Here is a 15,453-nt window from a genome sequence, read left to right as displayed (position 1 = left end):
ATTTCCTACTTAGAAAGATTCCATATAGTCAGGGTTAATTAAAAGGTGACGAAATATAGGGGGAGTAGAAGAAACACAGAATTTTGTCTGTCATAAGCTAGAAAATCTAGTTTGTTTGGATCAGAGTCGTTCCTAGAGTTGGTGGCACCCAGGGAAGAACTATTTAAGCAGCCACCTCCAAAAACAAAAAATCAAAGTGAAAAATCGGATCAAAATAGGCAATTCCCCAGCCGCGGTGCTCCCCTCCCAGAGCCAAGGCTCCACAGGAATGGGTTCTGGTTCGAGTAAGGGATGTGACTTACTTTTTGACATTTATTTGCACAATAAAAATACAAACTATTACAGATATAAATCACTACGCTAGGAAAATTTTTAATTTTTCTAACGCGTAGCGATTAACTGCAAAAACATTCCTAAAAGCATCCTAAATTATTAATAATAATAATAAGAATAATAATAATAACAATAATAATAATAATAATAAAAAGAGCCTACATAAGTATTCCTTGTAGCATCCTAAACTAATTAAAACAATAATAAAAAATAAAAAAAATAGAAAAAAAGACAGTCACGTCTCACCCCTGGGTAACAACCACCATCCAAATACAAATTCATCCACCCAACCTCTTCAACCCGCTACTCCCTACAGCCCTATAACCCACTCACATCCCCCACCCCCATAAAAACAACTAAAAAACTAAAAAAAACTAATTCCCTAAGAAGTATTCTTTTAATTTTTTTTTGAATATACCACAATGACGTAGTAACTTGAAATAATTTTGCAAGTCTCAGCGTCGGCTGGCTGTCACACAGACATTCCGCCCATTAGCAAATTATCTCAGGGGACTAGCAAAAATCTGGAGATGTTGATAATATTATCTGGGCTATATATTTGCGCATTAGGGGAGGAGTATAAAGTATAGGGAAATTGCAGTCAAAACATGCTAACTACAATTATTCTGTTTATCATAAAGTGGAGTAAATTTCTAGTTTATTGACTTTGTATATTTTCATCCAAATTATTTGGAGGAAACTGACCCCTTGCTCTCCCCCAGATGAAGTGCCCGTGGAAAGGGGATACTGGGACTCAAATAAACTGGAAGCGAATCTGAAAGTCCTGCAAATCGAGGTTGTCTGAACATAATTAAGTAAGAATTTCGGTATTATAATGTTTAGTCCGGGACACAACACCAAATGCACTGTTGCCCTAGCGAAGATTACATAATTATAACTAATTGTTCAAATTTTCACCTGGAGTAAGGGTTAAAGCTCTCTCCTCGAGATGCTATATATATATATATATATATATATATATATATATATATATATATATATATATATATATATATATATATATATATATATATATATATATATATATATATATATATATATATATATATATATATATATATATATATATATTTTGCAATAAGTCAGTTTCATTGCTTATTATTGAACATGAAAAAAGAAACAATTTCTAACAATTAAGACTTGACTTGATAAAAGGCTGAAACTTATATACCAAGTGAAAATTATGTCTTAATCCTTTTCGAACCATTGCTGAACTACACTACTGAAGTACGTTCTGGTATCAACTGAATTGTTGACTTGCCTTTACTATCGCTAACAACTCCTCGTTATAACCCCCAGCGTAACAATATCTCTGAATTTCCCATCATTGACATAACATTGCATAAACTTGTTGAGAAAAAATCGATCAAAGTCAGGCTAAGAATTATAAGGGGTTATTAATGTCTCCACTCTAGACAGTTTGAATCAACCCCCTATGCTAGGTGGTATGAACACTGAAGAATTTAATAGATAGGTAATCTGATTAAATAATGTGCATGCCACGATGGATCTAGTTATGGCATATTAGCCTAAGTCATGGTTTTGTGTGATTCCAAATGCCATGGAATTATTTATCTGATCAGTAAAACCAAGGTCAAGACCAGAATTAAGATTCTGATTTTGATCCTCCCCATCCAAAAATGAGTATTATTCTATAAAAATGGTGCCCAGCTGATTCCCTCTCCCCCAAACAGTTCCTCCCGGAAAATCCCAGTCCCCAAAAATCACTTTGCGACACTTTTCCCCGAACATCCTCGGGAATATGCTTCCCCACTAGACAATTACCCCCGGAAAATTACCCCTCAAATACAAAATTGGGCAGCCAAAGGGAAAGTATGAGAAATAAAATGAATGAACTTTTAAAATTTAGCAGCTTACATTTTTGTGAGATGGGACTTAGAGAATATTCTACCTGTTTCGAAATATACGTAAAATAGGGGTATATGGTGAAGATAGGCTAATCCTCCAGTATTAATTTTTACATTCTTATTTGTTTTAATTGTCCGCAGATGGAAATTTCCGGGTGGAGGAAATTTTGTCCACGTGGACAATGGAATTGTCCACGGAGGAAATTTTATGGGGTGGGGGCCTAGAACACATTAAAAGTAAACATATTTCAGCAATGCAATGACTAAAAAAGATTTCCTTCGTAGCTGAAACCACTTTTTAATTTAAAAAAGGCTTCATGTTTTCCTCAAATTGAAATCCTGGAAATAATCCAAGGGAAAGTCACTCGTGATTGTTGTTCTTCTATATACGTGTTTCCCAAAGCGGGTGCTCCCGTCCCTTGGTGTGCTCTGGAGCGATTCATGCGGGAAGCGAGGAACCCAGGATCAGTATAGTGATCGCTAATATTACATTACATATTTGTTGGAATGATTAATTAGTGCTGGTTTAAGGTTGCTGTTGACGAAAACAGAGCCGGGAATTACTGAATATTTAGCAACACACCAAGTTCATTCCTTTCAATAAGATGAGTTGGAGTGTTTGAATTTATGTTAACTTTCATTCTCAGTACCTAGTTCACATTTTTAAACTTCTATGTTCCTAACTTTTCTTAATTAAATTTCACGAAAAGGTAAAAACATTAATACTTAAATACTAATTAATCGCTGTGGCAACCAATTTTTTTTTTAATTTCCATTGGGCCATGAGTAAATGATTTTTGCTCAAAAAGGGTCGGGGGGAGTGTAGACAAAGTAAGTTTGGGACCACTACACTATGTTAACAAGATGATTTGAAAATACGTAGTTTATGTAGTTTACGTATTATAAATTACGTAGAGGGCTAACCGAAGAAATTCATCAATTACGTACATCCATCTAAAAAACCGTTGGATGACTAAAGGAGTTTTCTTACTGCTAGGTCTAACCTGGTGTAATCTTTCATACCCTGTCAAACGAGAAAAAATACCTCTGCGTTCAAGAGTGGTAATTAAGTTAATTTTGGTTATCTTTCTGTTAAATAAGTGATTGTAATCATTAGATATATATCCTAAAGTGCTTGTTGTGTTCTATCACAATTATTGTTTTCTTATTTAACAGCTACAATAAGCTGCAATCCGTCCTGTAGTAAGCTGCAATTATTGCTTTCACAGATTAATTTAAAAAACTTTTTCCGCAAGACAAGCTTTTCAAAGAAAAGTAAAGAGCTCCATTAAGCCAAGAATGAGCAAAAATAAAGTCAAATTATTTTCCAAGCGTAAAACTACCACAGATCACTATCAATAAATAGATGAAGATAAAAAAGAACAGAAATTACAATAAATTGCCAAGTCAAACTCAAAACGAGTAAAAGTTAACATGATTCGGGCTGATAACCCCTATGAGACCACAACATAATTTGCGCTTTACTGAAAAAAAAAAAAAAAAACAAAAACAAAAAACAAATGACCGTGGATTGTCAGTTTAATTAACATATACCGACATTTCTTCCTTAAGGTTTTTTTTACCTTAAGGTTAAGGTTTTAAGATTTTTTACCTTAAGGTTAAATTACCACCTTAAGGTGGTAATTTTTCATTTATGACAGTAAAACAGGTGAAGAATTTCAAACTTATTTTATTTTCAGTAAAGCGCAAACTGTGTTCTGAGCTTGAGAAGTCATATATAAGATAAGATTTATAGGGTTTTATCAGCTTTACTTTTGCTCGTTTAAGTTTGACTCTATCTATTGTAGTTTCTGTTCGTTTCGAGTTTCATTTATTTAATGATAGTGATTTGTAGTAGTTTTACGCTTAGAAGATCATTTGACTTTACTTTTGCTCATTCTTGGCTTAATGGAGCTCTTTACTTTTCTTTGAAAAGCTTGTCTTGTGGAAAAAAGTTTTCTTGAATCAATTCCTGTTCGCTTTTCATCGACATAGTCTTTTCCGTGGAAAAAATAATATTGTATATCTTTTCAGTTAGGCCTATTTTCTATAAGAATCCATTGCATGGGTTGCTATTTGCATGTTGGAGAAACTTTTTCAACAATTTTTAATCCTGACACAAACAGTATTTTTTAATTTAATTTTATAGCTTCTGAAGTTGAACGTGAAAAAAATAAAGTTAATATCATTCCCGAAAGATCCCATCTATGTTCTTTGACAACCTGGATACACTTACACTCTTTTTATTTATTGAAATTGTAAGAGTAGAAGTAGTAGTAGTAGCATTAACTTTTTTAGTTAATACTACTACTAGTTAATAACTAATAGTAGTTTTAACTTTTTTAACTTTAATAAGTTAAAAATCTTGAAACTTTAAGGAATCTATATCAGTATATGTATATTAAACTGACAATCCATAGCCTTTTTTTTCAGTAAAGTGCAAATTAGGTTATGGTCTTGAAAAGGTATGGGGGCTGTAAAACACATAATTTCCAGACCTTTCAACTACACTGAACAAAATGGCTATCTCAAAATTTCGGTTAGATGTGTTTTGGTAATTGATGCGTGGGGGGGGGGAGGGTTGCCCTCCAATCACTTTTGATTAACAAAAAGAGCACTAGCCCAGTTCAAGTTCCAATCGAATGAGCCTTTTTCGAAGTTTCTACGACAAAAAATGGCCATTTCAGTGTTTATATCAGATGCATTACGGGAGCGAACCGAAGTTTATACGATCACCCTTTGTATATATACTTTGTATGCCAACACGGCATACCTTATCTTGCCCTGAGGACTGTGTGTGTGTGTGTGTGGGAAGGGAAGGGTAACGGGGCTGTCATCCTCAAAGACCTAATTTCTGATCCTTTCAATTACGTGGAACAAACTGGCAATCTAAAAAAAATTATTTGATGTGTTTGGGGAAATGATGGGCTTGGGAGGGAGTTTAGTTGCCCTCCAATCACTTTCAATTATGAAAAAGGGCACTTTCCCTCTCAATTTCCAATCGAATGAGCGGTTTTCGATGTCTCTACGACAACAAAAGGCCATCTAATATTTTCTATCAGACGATTTCGGAAAAAATAAAAAGTATGGAGGGGGTATCCACCCTCCAATAACTCTGAATCTTAATAAGGGCAATAGAACTTCTGCTTACGAATCCAGTGAGCCCCCTCCAAAGTTTATACGATCACCCTTTCAATATATACCTTAAATGCCCTCAGGGCATATCTTACAACTGTTCTGCTGAAGGCTATAAGAGGGTGTCAAACTCAAAGACATAATTTCTGGACCTTTCAACTATGTTCTACAAAATGACTATCTCAAAATTTTGATTGGATGTGTTTAAGGAAATGGTGGCCGTGGGAGAGGGATTAGTTTGCCTCCAATCATTTTCAACTATTAAAAGGGGCACTAGCCCTTTCAGTTTCAAATCGAATATGCTATTTTCGAAGTTTCTAAGACAACAAATGACTATCTCAAAATTCCTATCAGGTGCATTTCGGAAAAATTTGAGGTGTGGGGGGAGTATCCAACCTCCGATCATTCTGAATCTTCAAAAGAGAAATAGAACTTCCGATTACCAGTCCAATTAGCCCCCTCCGAAGTTTATACGACCAGTCTTTTTTTCTACCTTATATAGCCCCAGGGCAAAACTTAAAACCCTTGCCCTGAGGAATGTAGGGGGGTTGATATCCTCCAAGACATAATTTCCAGACCTTTCAACTATGTTGAACAAAATGGCTATCTCAAAATTTTGAGTTGGCCTCGAATCACTTTTTAGTACTAAGTACTGCTAGTAGCCATTAAAATGGCTACTAACAGTTCAGCACACATTGATTTCGATTAGAAGCAGATACTGCTACAGTATGCTGATTGATGAAGATCAGGGTTTCAACCTTCAATCACGTCAGCATTTCAAAAATTGATATCGAAAATTAAAACTTTTGAAAATTGAAAAATTCACTAACTGCTAATATAACTTTTTAAACATTGAAGTTGTGTAAACGGTTTATTGTAAATTATTTCTTGGTTTTGTCTTAAAATAAATTTGAAAAAAGTCTCTAGTTACGCTGTATTGTGCAAATTTTTTTATTATTAACAATTTGTACAATACAATTCAAAAATATCAGTTAAGAGAGAATTTCCTAATCTATTGCTTTAAATTTTGACCATTTGATATGTTCCCAAAGGCCTCTTTTTCAATAAGTCAGTGCGAATAGGTGAATGCTTGATGACTAAACATTCCTTTATTAACTAAAAACATTTAACGATGTATTAGTAATTTGAAACGTCTCAGAATTTGATGAAACAATTGACAGGTTTCAACTTTTTTGTGTGGTTTCAACAGAAAAAGGGTAAATTTTCCAAATGATGCATGCTTAAAAATTGTTTTTCTGTAGGTATTGGTTTAGAAAAAAAAAACTTTGATGACGATAGCCGATAAACTATTACACATGTATTTAAAAATACTGTATATCTCGATTACTTTCACTGCTTCCAGTTTTCCGTACAATTTTCTAGAAAATGGATAGTCTGAAAACGTTATTACCACACAAGGCAAACATTCGGAGATGAGATTAAAATTCAGATTAGACTGTTTTTTTGCAATTGCTTGTAGTTGTATGCCACATAAGTTGCCCTTTTCTGTCATATCAGAAGTCAGTTGAGGAGAACTAGACATAGAGAAATATTTACCTATAGAATCACACGAAATATTTTTTGGGATGTAGTAAATTTTATGGCGTGGTAATGCTTTTTAAAGACCCTGAATAGTAGCATTATTTTTACTAGACAAGGAAACCCTGAATATACCCATTTGACAAAAAATATGTCCAATTCACAGCACTGGGTTCAAATATCGAACCCTTTTCGAAGCCCCAAGTAAAAAAAAAATACTGTCGTTAAACAGTTCCAATGTAAAAGCTCTTCGAAAACGGGTAATTCATCTCAAATGCTTAATGTTTAATTTTATTTTAGTCAATGCTTAAAAAAACAATTAATTCGTGGAACTAGATCCCTTTGCAGCTCAACTGTATTTGACTGAACCCTCGTGCAACTAAATACCCCTTTAACTGAGCCCCATGAAACCCAGCCCACATGCAGCTCAGCCCCATTAAACTGAACCCTCATCTGACAACTAATCAAGTTAAAATAAGCCTTTGTTCCACTGAACCCCCATTTAAATACACCCTCTCTTGACTTAATCCTTATCTAACTCACAAATATTTAAATTAAACCGTTTTTCAATGAACTCAACCCAAGGTATAAGAATATGTTTGAACTAATACTGATTGTGTTGCGAGAGCAGCACTTTGGTTTTGCTGTATTTTTCTTATCTTTTTTTTCCTTGCACCCTGATTTCAGCCATTTTAATCGGACGGGTTCTTCTCGAAGTTTCTATGATAGCAAATGGCCATCTCAAAATTTTTATCAGATGAATTTCGGTAAAATACGGGGTGTGGGGGAAATCTACCCTCCGATCACTCTGAATCTAAAAAATGGCACTATAATTATAATTAGCAATCTAATGAGCCCCGTCCGAAATTTATACGATTGCTCTTTCTATATAAACTTGAAATGCTCCATGGGCATGAGCCCTTGCCCTGAGGGCTGTAGGGAGGGGTTGGTACCCTCAAAGACATTTTTTCCAGATCTTTCAACTACGTTGGGCAAAATGGCTATCTCAAAATTTTGATTGAATATGTTTGGGAAAATGGTGGGAATGTGAGGGGAATCGGTTACCCTCCAATCACTTTCGACGAATAGAAACAGTACAAAAAAACCAGAGCTAAGAGCTCATATGGCACTTGTGACGAGGCGAGAAGAGCTAAGAGCCAAGAGATCATATGTTATGAGCTCTAACAAAATTCTATGAATCAATAGATTTATTTAAAAAGGAAAATAAGAGGCTTAATGCCGGTCAGGATTTAAAATAAGAGCTCTGAGTCACGCTGTCCTTCTAAATATCAAAATTCATTAAGATCCGATCACCCACTCGTAAGTTATAAATACCTGATTTTTTTCTAATTTTTCCTCTCCCTTTAGCCCCCCAGATGGTCAAATCTGGGAAAACGAATTTATCAAGTCAAATTGTGCAGCTCCCTGACACGCCTACCAATTTTCATCGTCCTAGCACGTCCAGAAGCACCAAACTCGCCAAATCACTGAACCCCTCCCCCCAACTCCCCCAAAGAGAGCGAATCCAGTACGATTCTATCAATCACATATCAAGGATATTTGTTTATTCTATCCACCAAGTTTCATCGCGATTCCTCCACTCCAAGTGTTTTTCCAAGATTTCCCCCTCCAACTCCCCCAATGTCAAAAGATCTGGTTGGGATTTGAAAAAAGAGCTCTGAGACATGAATTCCTTCTAAAAATCAAATTTCATTAAGATCCGATCATCTATTCGTAAGATAAGAATACCCAAATTTTCACGTTTTCCAAGAATTCCGGTTTCCTCCTCCAACTCCCCCCAATGTCACAGGATCTGGTCGGAATTCAAAATTAGAACTTTAAAGCACAAGATCCTTCTAAATATCAAATTTCATTAAGATCTGGTCACCCTTTCGTAAGTTACAAATACCTCAATTTTCAAAATTACCCCCCCCCCAATTCCACCAAAGAGAGCAGATCTGGTCCGGTTATATCAGTCACGTATCTTAGACAGGTTTCTATTCTTCCCATCCAGTTTCATCCTGATCTCACCGCTTTAAGTATTTTCTAAGATTTCCAGTCCCCCCAACTGCCCCCCCCCCCAATTACGCTTGATCCGGTTGAGATTTAAAATAAGAGAGCTGAGTTACGAGGTCCTTCTAAATATGAAGTTTCATGAAGATCCGATCACTCCTTCATAAGTTAAAAATACGTCATTTTTTCTTATTTTTCAGAATTAACCCCCCTCCCAATAGAGTGGATCCGTTCCAATTATGTAAATCATGTATGTCAGACTTCTGCTTATTTTTCCCACCAAGTTTCATCCCGATCCCTCCAATCTAAGCGTTTTCCACGATTTTAGGTTCCCCACCCCAAACTTTCCCCAATGTCACTAGATCCGGTCAGGATTTAAAATAAGAGCTTCGAGACACGATATCCTTCTATCCTTCACCCGTTCGTAAGTTGAAAATACCTCATTTTTTCTAATTTTTCAGAATTAACCCCTCCCCCAGCAACCCAAAAGAGAGCGGATCTGTTCCAGTTATGTCAATCATATATCTAGGACTCGTGATTATTTTTCCCACCAAGTTTCATCCCGATCCCTCCACTCTAAGTGTTTTCCAAGTTTTAGGTTTCCCCCTCCCAACTCCCCCCCCCAATGTCACCAGATCCGGTCGGGATTTAAAATAAGAGCTCTAAGACACGATATCTTTCTAAACATCAAATTTCATTGAGATCCGATCACCCGTTCGTAAGTTAAAAATACCTCATTTTTTCTAGTTTTTCATAATTACCCCCCCCCCCCCAACTATCCCAAAGAGAGCGGATCCGTTCCGATTATGTCAATCATGTATCTGGGACTTGTGCTTATTTTTCCCATCAAGTTTCATCCCGATCCCTCCACTCCAAGTGTTTTCCAAGAATTTAAGTTTCCCCCCTCCAACTCCCCCCAATGTCATCAGATCCGATCGGGATTTAAAATAAGAGCTCTGAGGCACAATATAATTCCAAACATCAAATTTCATTAAGATCCCATCACCCTCTCATTAGTTAAAAATACTTCATTTTTTCTATTGTTTCCGAATTAACCGGCCCCACTCCCCCCCCAGATGGTCAAATCGGGAAAAAGACTATTTCTAATTTAAGCTGGTCCGGTCCCTGATACGCCTGCGAAATTTCATCGTCCTAGCTTACCTGGAAGTCCCTAAAGTAGCAAAACCGGGACCGACAGACAGACAGACAGACCGACAGACCGACAGAATTTGCGATTGCTATATGTCACTTGGTTAATACCAAGTGCCATAAAAACTAAAAAAAACTGTAGGTGGATCATTAATAAAGACTTGAAAAAGCGGGGTAAGGTAAAAATAAAGTATGCAGCGTTGGATGATATAATCCCTACCGGCGATGCTGATCCCCGTTTTATGGCCATTCAGCCAGGAAGTATAATGGGGGATTAAGGGCCAGTCATATTGTGCTTTGACACAGCTTTCCTGTTTACTGCGTTCAGATTTTCCCAGGTTTTAGAGCTAGATCAACTTTAGCAGAGCTTATAGAGTCACACCACTGAGCCCCGCTCATTGCATAGAACCAGCGACACCAGAATTCCAACCCTTGTCCTGATGGACAAAGAATCCCAATTCTATTGGGCTAACCACTGGGCAAGGATGCCTACTGGGTTCTACATGTATATTTTCTAGTGCCTCTACAAAAAAGAGAGGTACTAGAAAATATGCTTCTAGAACCTAATATCGTAGAAAGAATAATAGTTTTTATCTTATAAAGTCTTATGAAGTAATTAATTCAGGAATTTGATGATTATACAACCAAATATATCCTAAAGAATTAGGAAAGATTGAGAATTAGGAAAGAGAATTGAGGAATTAGGAAAGAGAAGTGGGAAGATACTTCATAGAATAGAACCTTTATATGCGATTTGCCGGTTTTGGTACTAGATGGTGCAAAATTTAAAGGAAAGGAACACGGGGAAAAAATCAGAAAAAAATTAAAACATACGGCATGAATTAAATAGTCATCTTTGAACCTAAAAGTGGTCTATATAAGGGAGGGGGTCCAAAAATGTGTTTATTTTCATGTCATTGACACGTTAATATCAGTAAAAAAAAACACAATATGCACTTTAAAATTTTAGCTGTTCTGTATTTTTTTCTTTTTTAGTATGAAGTGTTTAAAACTTTTACGATTAGAATATAAATTGGTTATAAATTGGGATTCTAGATAAGAAATTTAAATATATACGAACTGTTCAGGTGGCGCTTCGCGCCATCCAAACACCTAGTTGGTGGGGCACTTCGCCCCCCCCCAAGCCCCCCCGCACACGTAAGTCGTTACGCGCCATATTAGTTACGCGCCATTGTAGTTGTGTCCCTGTGTCCCACCTGTGAATAGAGATAGATATATGTCTTTAACTACGTAAAACATGCGAATATACAACATTCTTCGCTGTCCCATTGTCTGTGCATATAAATAGATTGTCAGGTTTAATGACTCTTGAACATGCAACATTTGTGTCCCGGTGTCCCAGTTTGTAATTTCTCTTTGAGTGTCCCGGTCGTCATTTATATTCCCTGTGTCCCGGTGTCCCGGTCGTCATTTGTGTCCCGGTCTGTAATTTCTATTCAAACAATCCCTGTGTCCCGGTCGTCATTTATATATCCCGCCTGTGCCACCGGCGTCCCCGTTGTAGTTGTGTTCCTGTGTCCCGGTCATCATTTATATTCTCTGTGTCCCGGTCGTGATTTGTGTCTGGTTGTCCCAGTCTGTAATTTCTCTTTGAGGTTTTCGGTCGCCATTTATATTCCCTGTGTCCCAGTTGTCATTTATGTCCCGGTATGTAATTTCATCAGTTGACAAACATGACGTCAGTTAACAAACAACTTCATGACGCATACAGCTCAATCCTTATAATGACATCAGTCGACAAACATGACGTCAGTCGACACACAAACATGACGTCACTCGACACACACACACACACACACACACAAACAACTTATTTTTATGTATATAGACTTATAGAATTACTGCATACAAAGAATGCCGCTTTAATTGAGGAAGGTTGAAAATTTACATCATATTATCTCGAGTTTGCTCGTCACTATATTTCAAGGAGTCGTAATTCCGATGACATATATATTACCTTATTGTTATTGTATCTGTGCCTCTATAAGGTTTTTATTTATAGGAATAGGAAGAGATTGACAATATAGCCAGTCTATCGCCTCTGGAGGGAATACCAGCATACTATTTTCTCTTTTTATTTTATTATTTTTTGTCTTACTCTCTTACTAGGGCTACAAACTCTCTTTTGTTTTTTTTGACGGGTCAGAAATAAATTGAATTGAATAAGGCTGATTAAGAAAAACTTTACCAGTTCATCTTGTAGAAACTCATTCAAATAATTCAACGGTTTAAAAAAGGCTTGTTATTCAGGTCTTCTGAACTGAGACAAGTTTCTCGGAAATACTGATTCAAAATATTTCGATTTATTGCATGAAAAAAAAATCTTACTTGAACACTACAAATAAAAACAAGTGCAAAATCTAGAAAAGTGTGACTTTGTCGCAAAAAAAACCACAGAAAAATATATAAATGCAAAAAAAAACTGGGGACGATATTGATATCATAATGTTGCAACCCCCCAAAGGAATATTCAATTTACCTTACTAAGTAATTATTTAATTACTTAAGTGATTAAACGAGAAATTTGATGATTATACAAATATCAAATTTATTAAAAATTAAACAAATATCAAATGTTTTAGGAGTCGTAGTTCCGATGACAGCCCCCGTTACAACCCTCATTATACCTGGAGAAGGACCAAACTGCAAACAAACATTCAGAATGTCATTTTTTGTACCGGAGGAGTTCCAAGAAAGTCCGCCTGTACCCACTAACCAAGCTGTTTATATTGAAGATAGGCCAGAGATCGAACTATATTCAAGGTAAGCTGATCCATACATGTTTGTAATTAAAAGATAATAAACAAAATTATTTTAACCTTATTTAAAATTAGCATGATGGTAAAATAGTTGCAAATACAGAGGGAGTAAAAATTAATAAGGAATATTACTACTTAAGACCCATCGAAAGCCATTCAAAGGCACCAATGACAAAATTTACCAGCAGTATGCGAAAGAAGAAAAAGTTCTGAGAACATGACGGACCTTTTTAATTCTATTTTTAGATTTTTTTAATCATAAACAAGCCACTGAACCCCCTTCCTCAATCCCTCACTCTTTGTACTAAACTCAGACTTTTTTATCTCAATATTTTAAGAACAGCTGTTGAAGCACAATAATCATGAAAGAAATTTTTGGTTAATGATTGAGGAAATCAGGAGGTGGTAACACCACCATATACTCATTAACTTCTGCTCCTATTAATCTGATGTTGATCGTTACTTTTAGTAAAAACAACTTGTTTTTTATTTAATTTTTCAAACAGGAATATCCACAGGAGTAAAAGTTCATAGCAATGTCCATTCTAGTGGAAGTCATGGGGACTCCTAGCAGTCTGTTCATGCTAATCCTTTTGTGTATACTTGGAAATAAAAATTTGTCTAGAGGTGGAATAGGTACATCAAATGTTGGGATGTTGAAAGACAACTACCTCATTGACATTTTTACAGGTGAATTGGGATAATTAGAACTGGACCTGTTAGATATGTTGCAACCTCATCTCGAATGATTGGGAATATAAACTTAGGTGATGTGGAACCTGTTTATTTAGGTAGGAAGGATTATGCTATAGGCAGTAAATTATGATGAATAAAGAAGTTCTTGAGCTTAGGTTGGGAATCTGTATCCAACGAAATTTGAGTTACAGACTCTAAGATTAGAAAGTGCAAGGTATAAGTCATAATGAACATCAGATGGAGACTAGACAGTTGAAAACAGTAGTATGTTGGAAAAATTTTACATATAATAAAAGGAGAAATTAGGCAGGATCTAAAGATAAATATGGTATTTTTGTCTAGTAAGTCTAATGTCAAAGCTGAATTAAACTAGGATAAATAATATTCCAGCTTAGATGGTTTTGACACTGAGAAAGAAAACGATTTTACTGATAAACTGCAAAAATTTCACAGGTACAATATTATAAGTAGTATAAGTAGTATTATAAATTATAAGTAGTAAAGTATTTGGTCCTAAGATGGCCCGGGACCTCTTCACTTATCCCCAAGTGCTGCTACACCGCTTCGGGACCTCTTCAATGGGCTGTTGTAGACAGTTGTGGGTTTCTCGATCTCTTTTTAGATTTGTAGCAAATCTGTAGTTCATCCCTCTTCCTTCATCCTTATCTGGGAGAGATTACCCCCTCATTGAAGTCAGTGACAGGCGGAGCTGAATAACTGCTATGATTAAAAATTGCTGAATCGGGTAATTTTCTCATTGTTTATACAAAAACTAAAATTGAAAAGCAACAATTCCATTCATTAAGCGTCTTTTAGGGACTAAATGGGATTTTAACACAGCTTGCGATCCTTAAAACAGCATCAACATTATCCGTGCTATGTCAGCATTATTTCCCAATACTCATTCGGTTGTAGATAGGAGTACCGAGAAAACAAAACTGTATTCACATCAGATATCTTAAAGTGTATGGATATTCTCTAGAGTAACACCAAAAATTTAACAAAAAAGCTTATTATTTAAAATACTAGTTAAGTGTTCTTCTAAGGAGTACAAATAATTTAAGAAAGATTAAACGTGCGCTAGTGTTGACGAAAAAAAAAATCAACTGCCTTGTCTAGTGTTTGATGTACCTTGGCATTTTTTAGAATAACTATATGACAAAACTAGTGTAATCAGTGTAATTGGTGCTGAATAAAGTGTTTAATCTTAATTTATGTAACACTTGTGAAAATTTTCACTATTAAAATTTAAAGTTCCCTATTTCAATACACTATCATGATTTTTAGGCAATTCTCAGGATATGCATCTGAAAACGATTTCATAACAGAAGGTTATTCTCTTTACCAACTACTAGAAGCAGATGCCGTTGCTGATGCCCAGTATGCTCCATGGTATATGGTTGGTTACAATTCCCCTTACGACTTTGTCAACAGAAGAAACGAAGTTTGGTTTCTTCGTACGGTGGCTGAAAATAAAAATTAAATAATTTTATAATGAAGTAAACCTTATATTAAACGGAAATGTGTTGATTGACTCTTTACCTTCTCTCCATTTAATAGCTTGAAAGGTTATATTTTATAACCTTGATATTATAACCTTTGATATTATTTTATAACCCTTTATAACCTCTGATTTTATAAACTTGAAAGGTTATATTTCTAAGAAAAGCTTATCGCTTTGTCAAAACGAAATGGCATGGGTCAAATTTGCAAAATCAAATAATTAGTCATAGTCAACTAATCATAAGTAGTGAATCTCATCTAAGCTGTCGCCTATGGGGGGCAGAGGGGGATCCCAAATCTTTTCGGGTCGGGTTACCAGTCGGTAAGAAGATAATTCGGCAAAATTGCGAATCCCCAATATTTTTGTTATTTTTTGTTTTGTTAATTTTTTTTTCAATAATGACCTTGGAAACACT

At 35.6% G+C, this 15,453-nt stretch overlaps 1 protein-coding gene and 1 long non-coding RNA gene across 2 annotated transcripts in view; one reads left to right on the top strand and one right to left on the bottom strand.

The window, feature by feature from the left end:
• The window catches only part of LOC136038951 (uncharacterized), a 37,856-nt gene extending 36,267 nt beyond the window's left edge, over positions 1–1,589 (bottom strand). Inside the window, exon 1 of the long non-coding RNA XR_010620345.1 lies at positions 1,526–1,589. This is a non-coding gene — a long non-coding RNA (uncharacterized LOC136038951). The remainder of the gene's footprint in view (positions 1–1,525) is intronic.
• The window catches only part of LOC136038950 (heme-binding protein 2-like), a 31,919-nt gene extending 16,851 nt beyond the window's left edge, over positions 1–15,068 (top strand). The window contains exons 4-5 of the mRNA XM_065722465.1: positions 12,662–12,842; positions 14,822–15,068. Of these exons, the coding sequence (XP_065578537.1) occupies positions 12,662–12,842; positions 14,822–15,017 (377 nt within the window). The 3' untranslated portion in view covers positions 15,018–15,068. The remainder of the gene's footprint in view (positions 1–12,661; positions 12,843–14,821) is intronic.
• The last annotated feature ends 385 nt before the right edge of the window (positions 15,069–15,453 follow it).

This window comes from Artemia franciscana, chromosome 18 (assembly GCF_032884065.1).
Source record: "Artemia franciscana chromosome 18, ASM3288406v1, whole genome shotgun sequence".
Classification (NCBI taxonomy): Eukaryota; Metazoa; Arthropoda; class Branchiopoda; order Anostraca; family Artemiidae; genus Artemia; species Artemia franciscana.
Note: the sequence above shows the minus strand (reverse complement) of the source record. Positions and strands in the feature narration are given on the sequence as shown.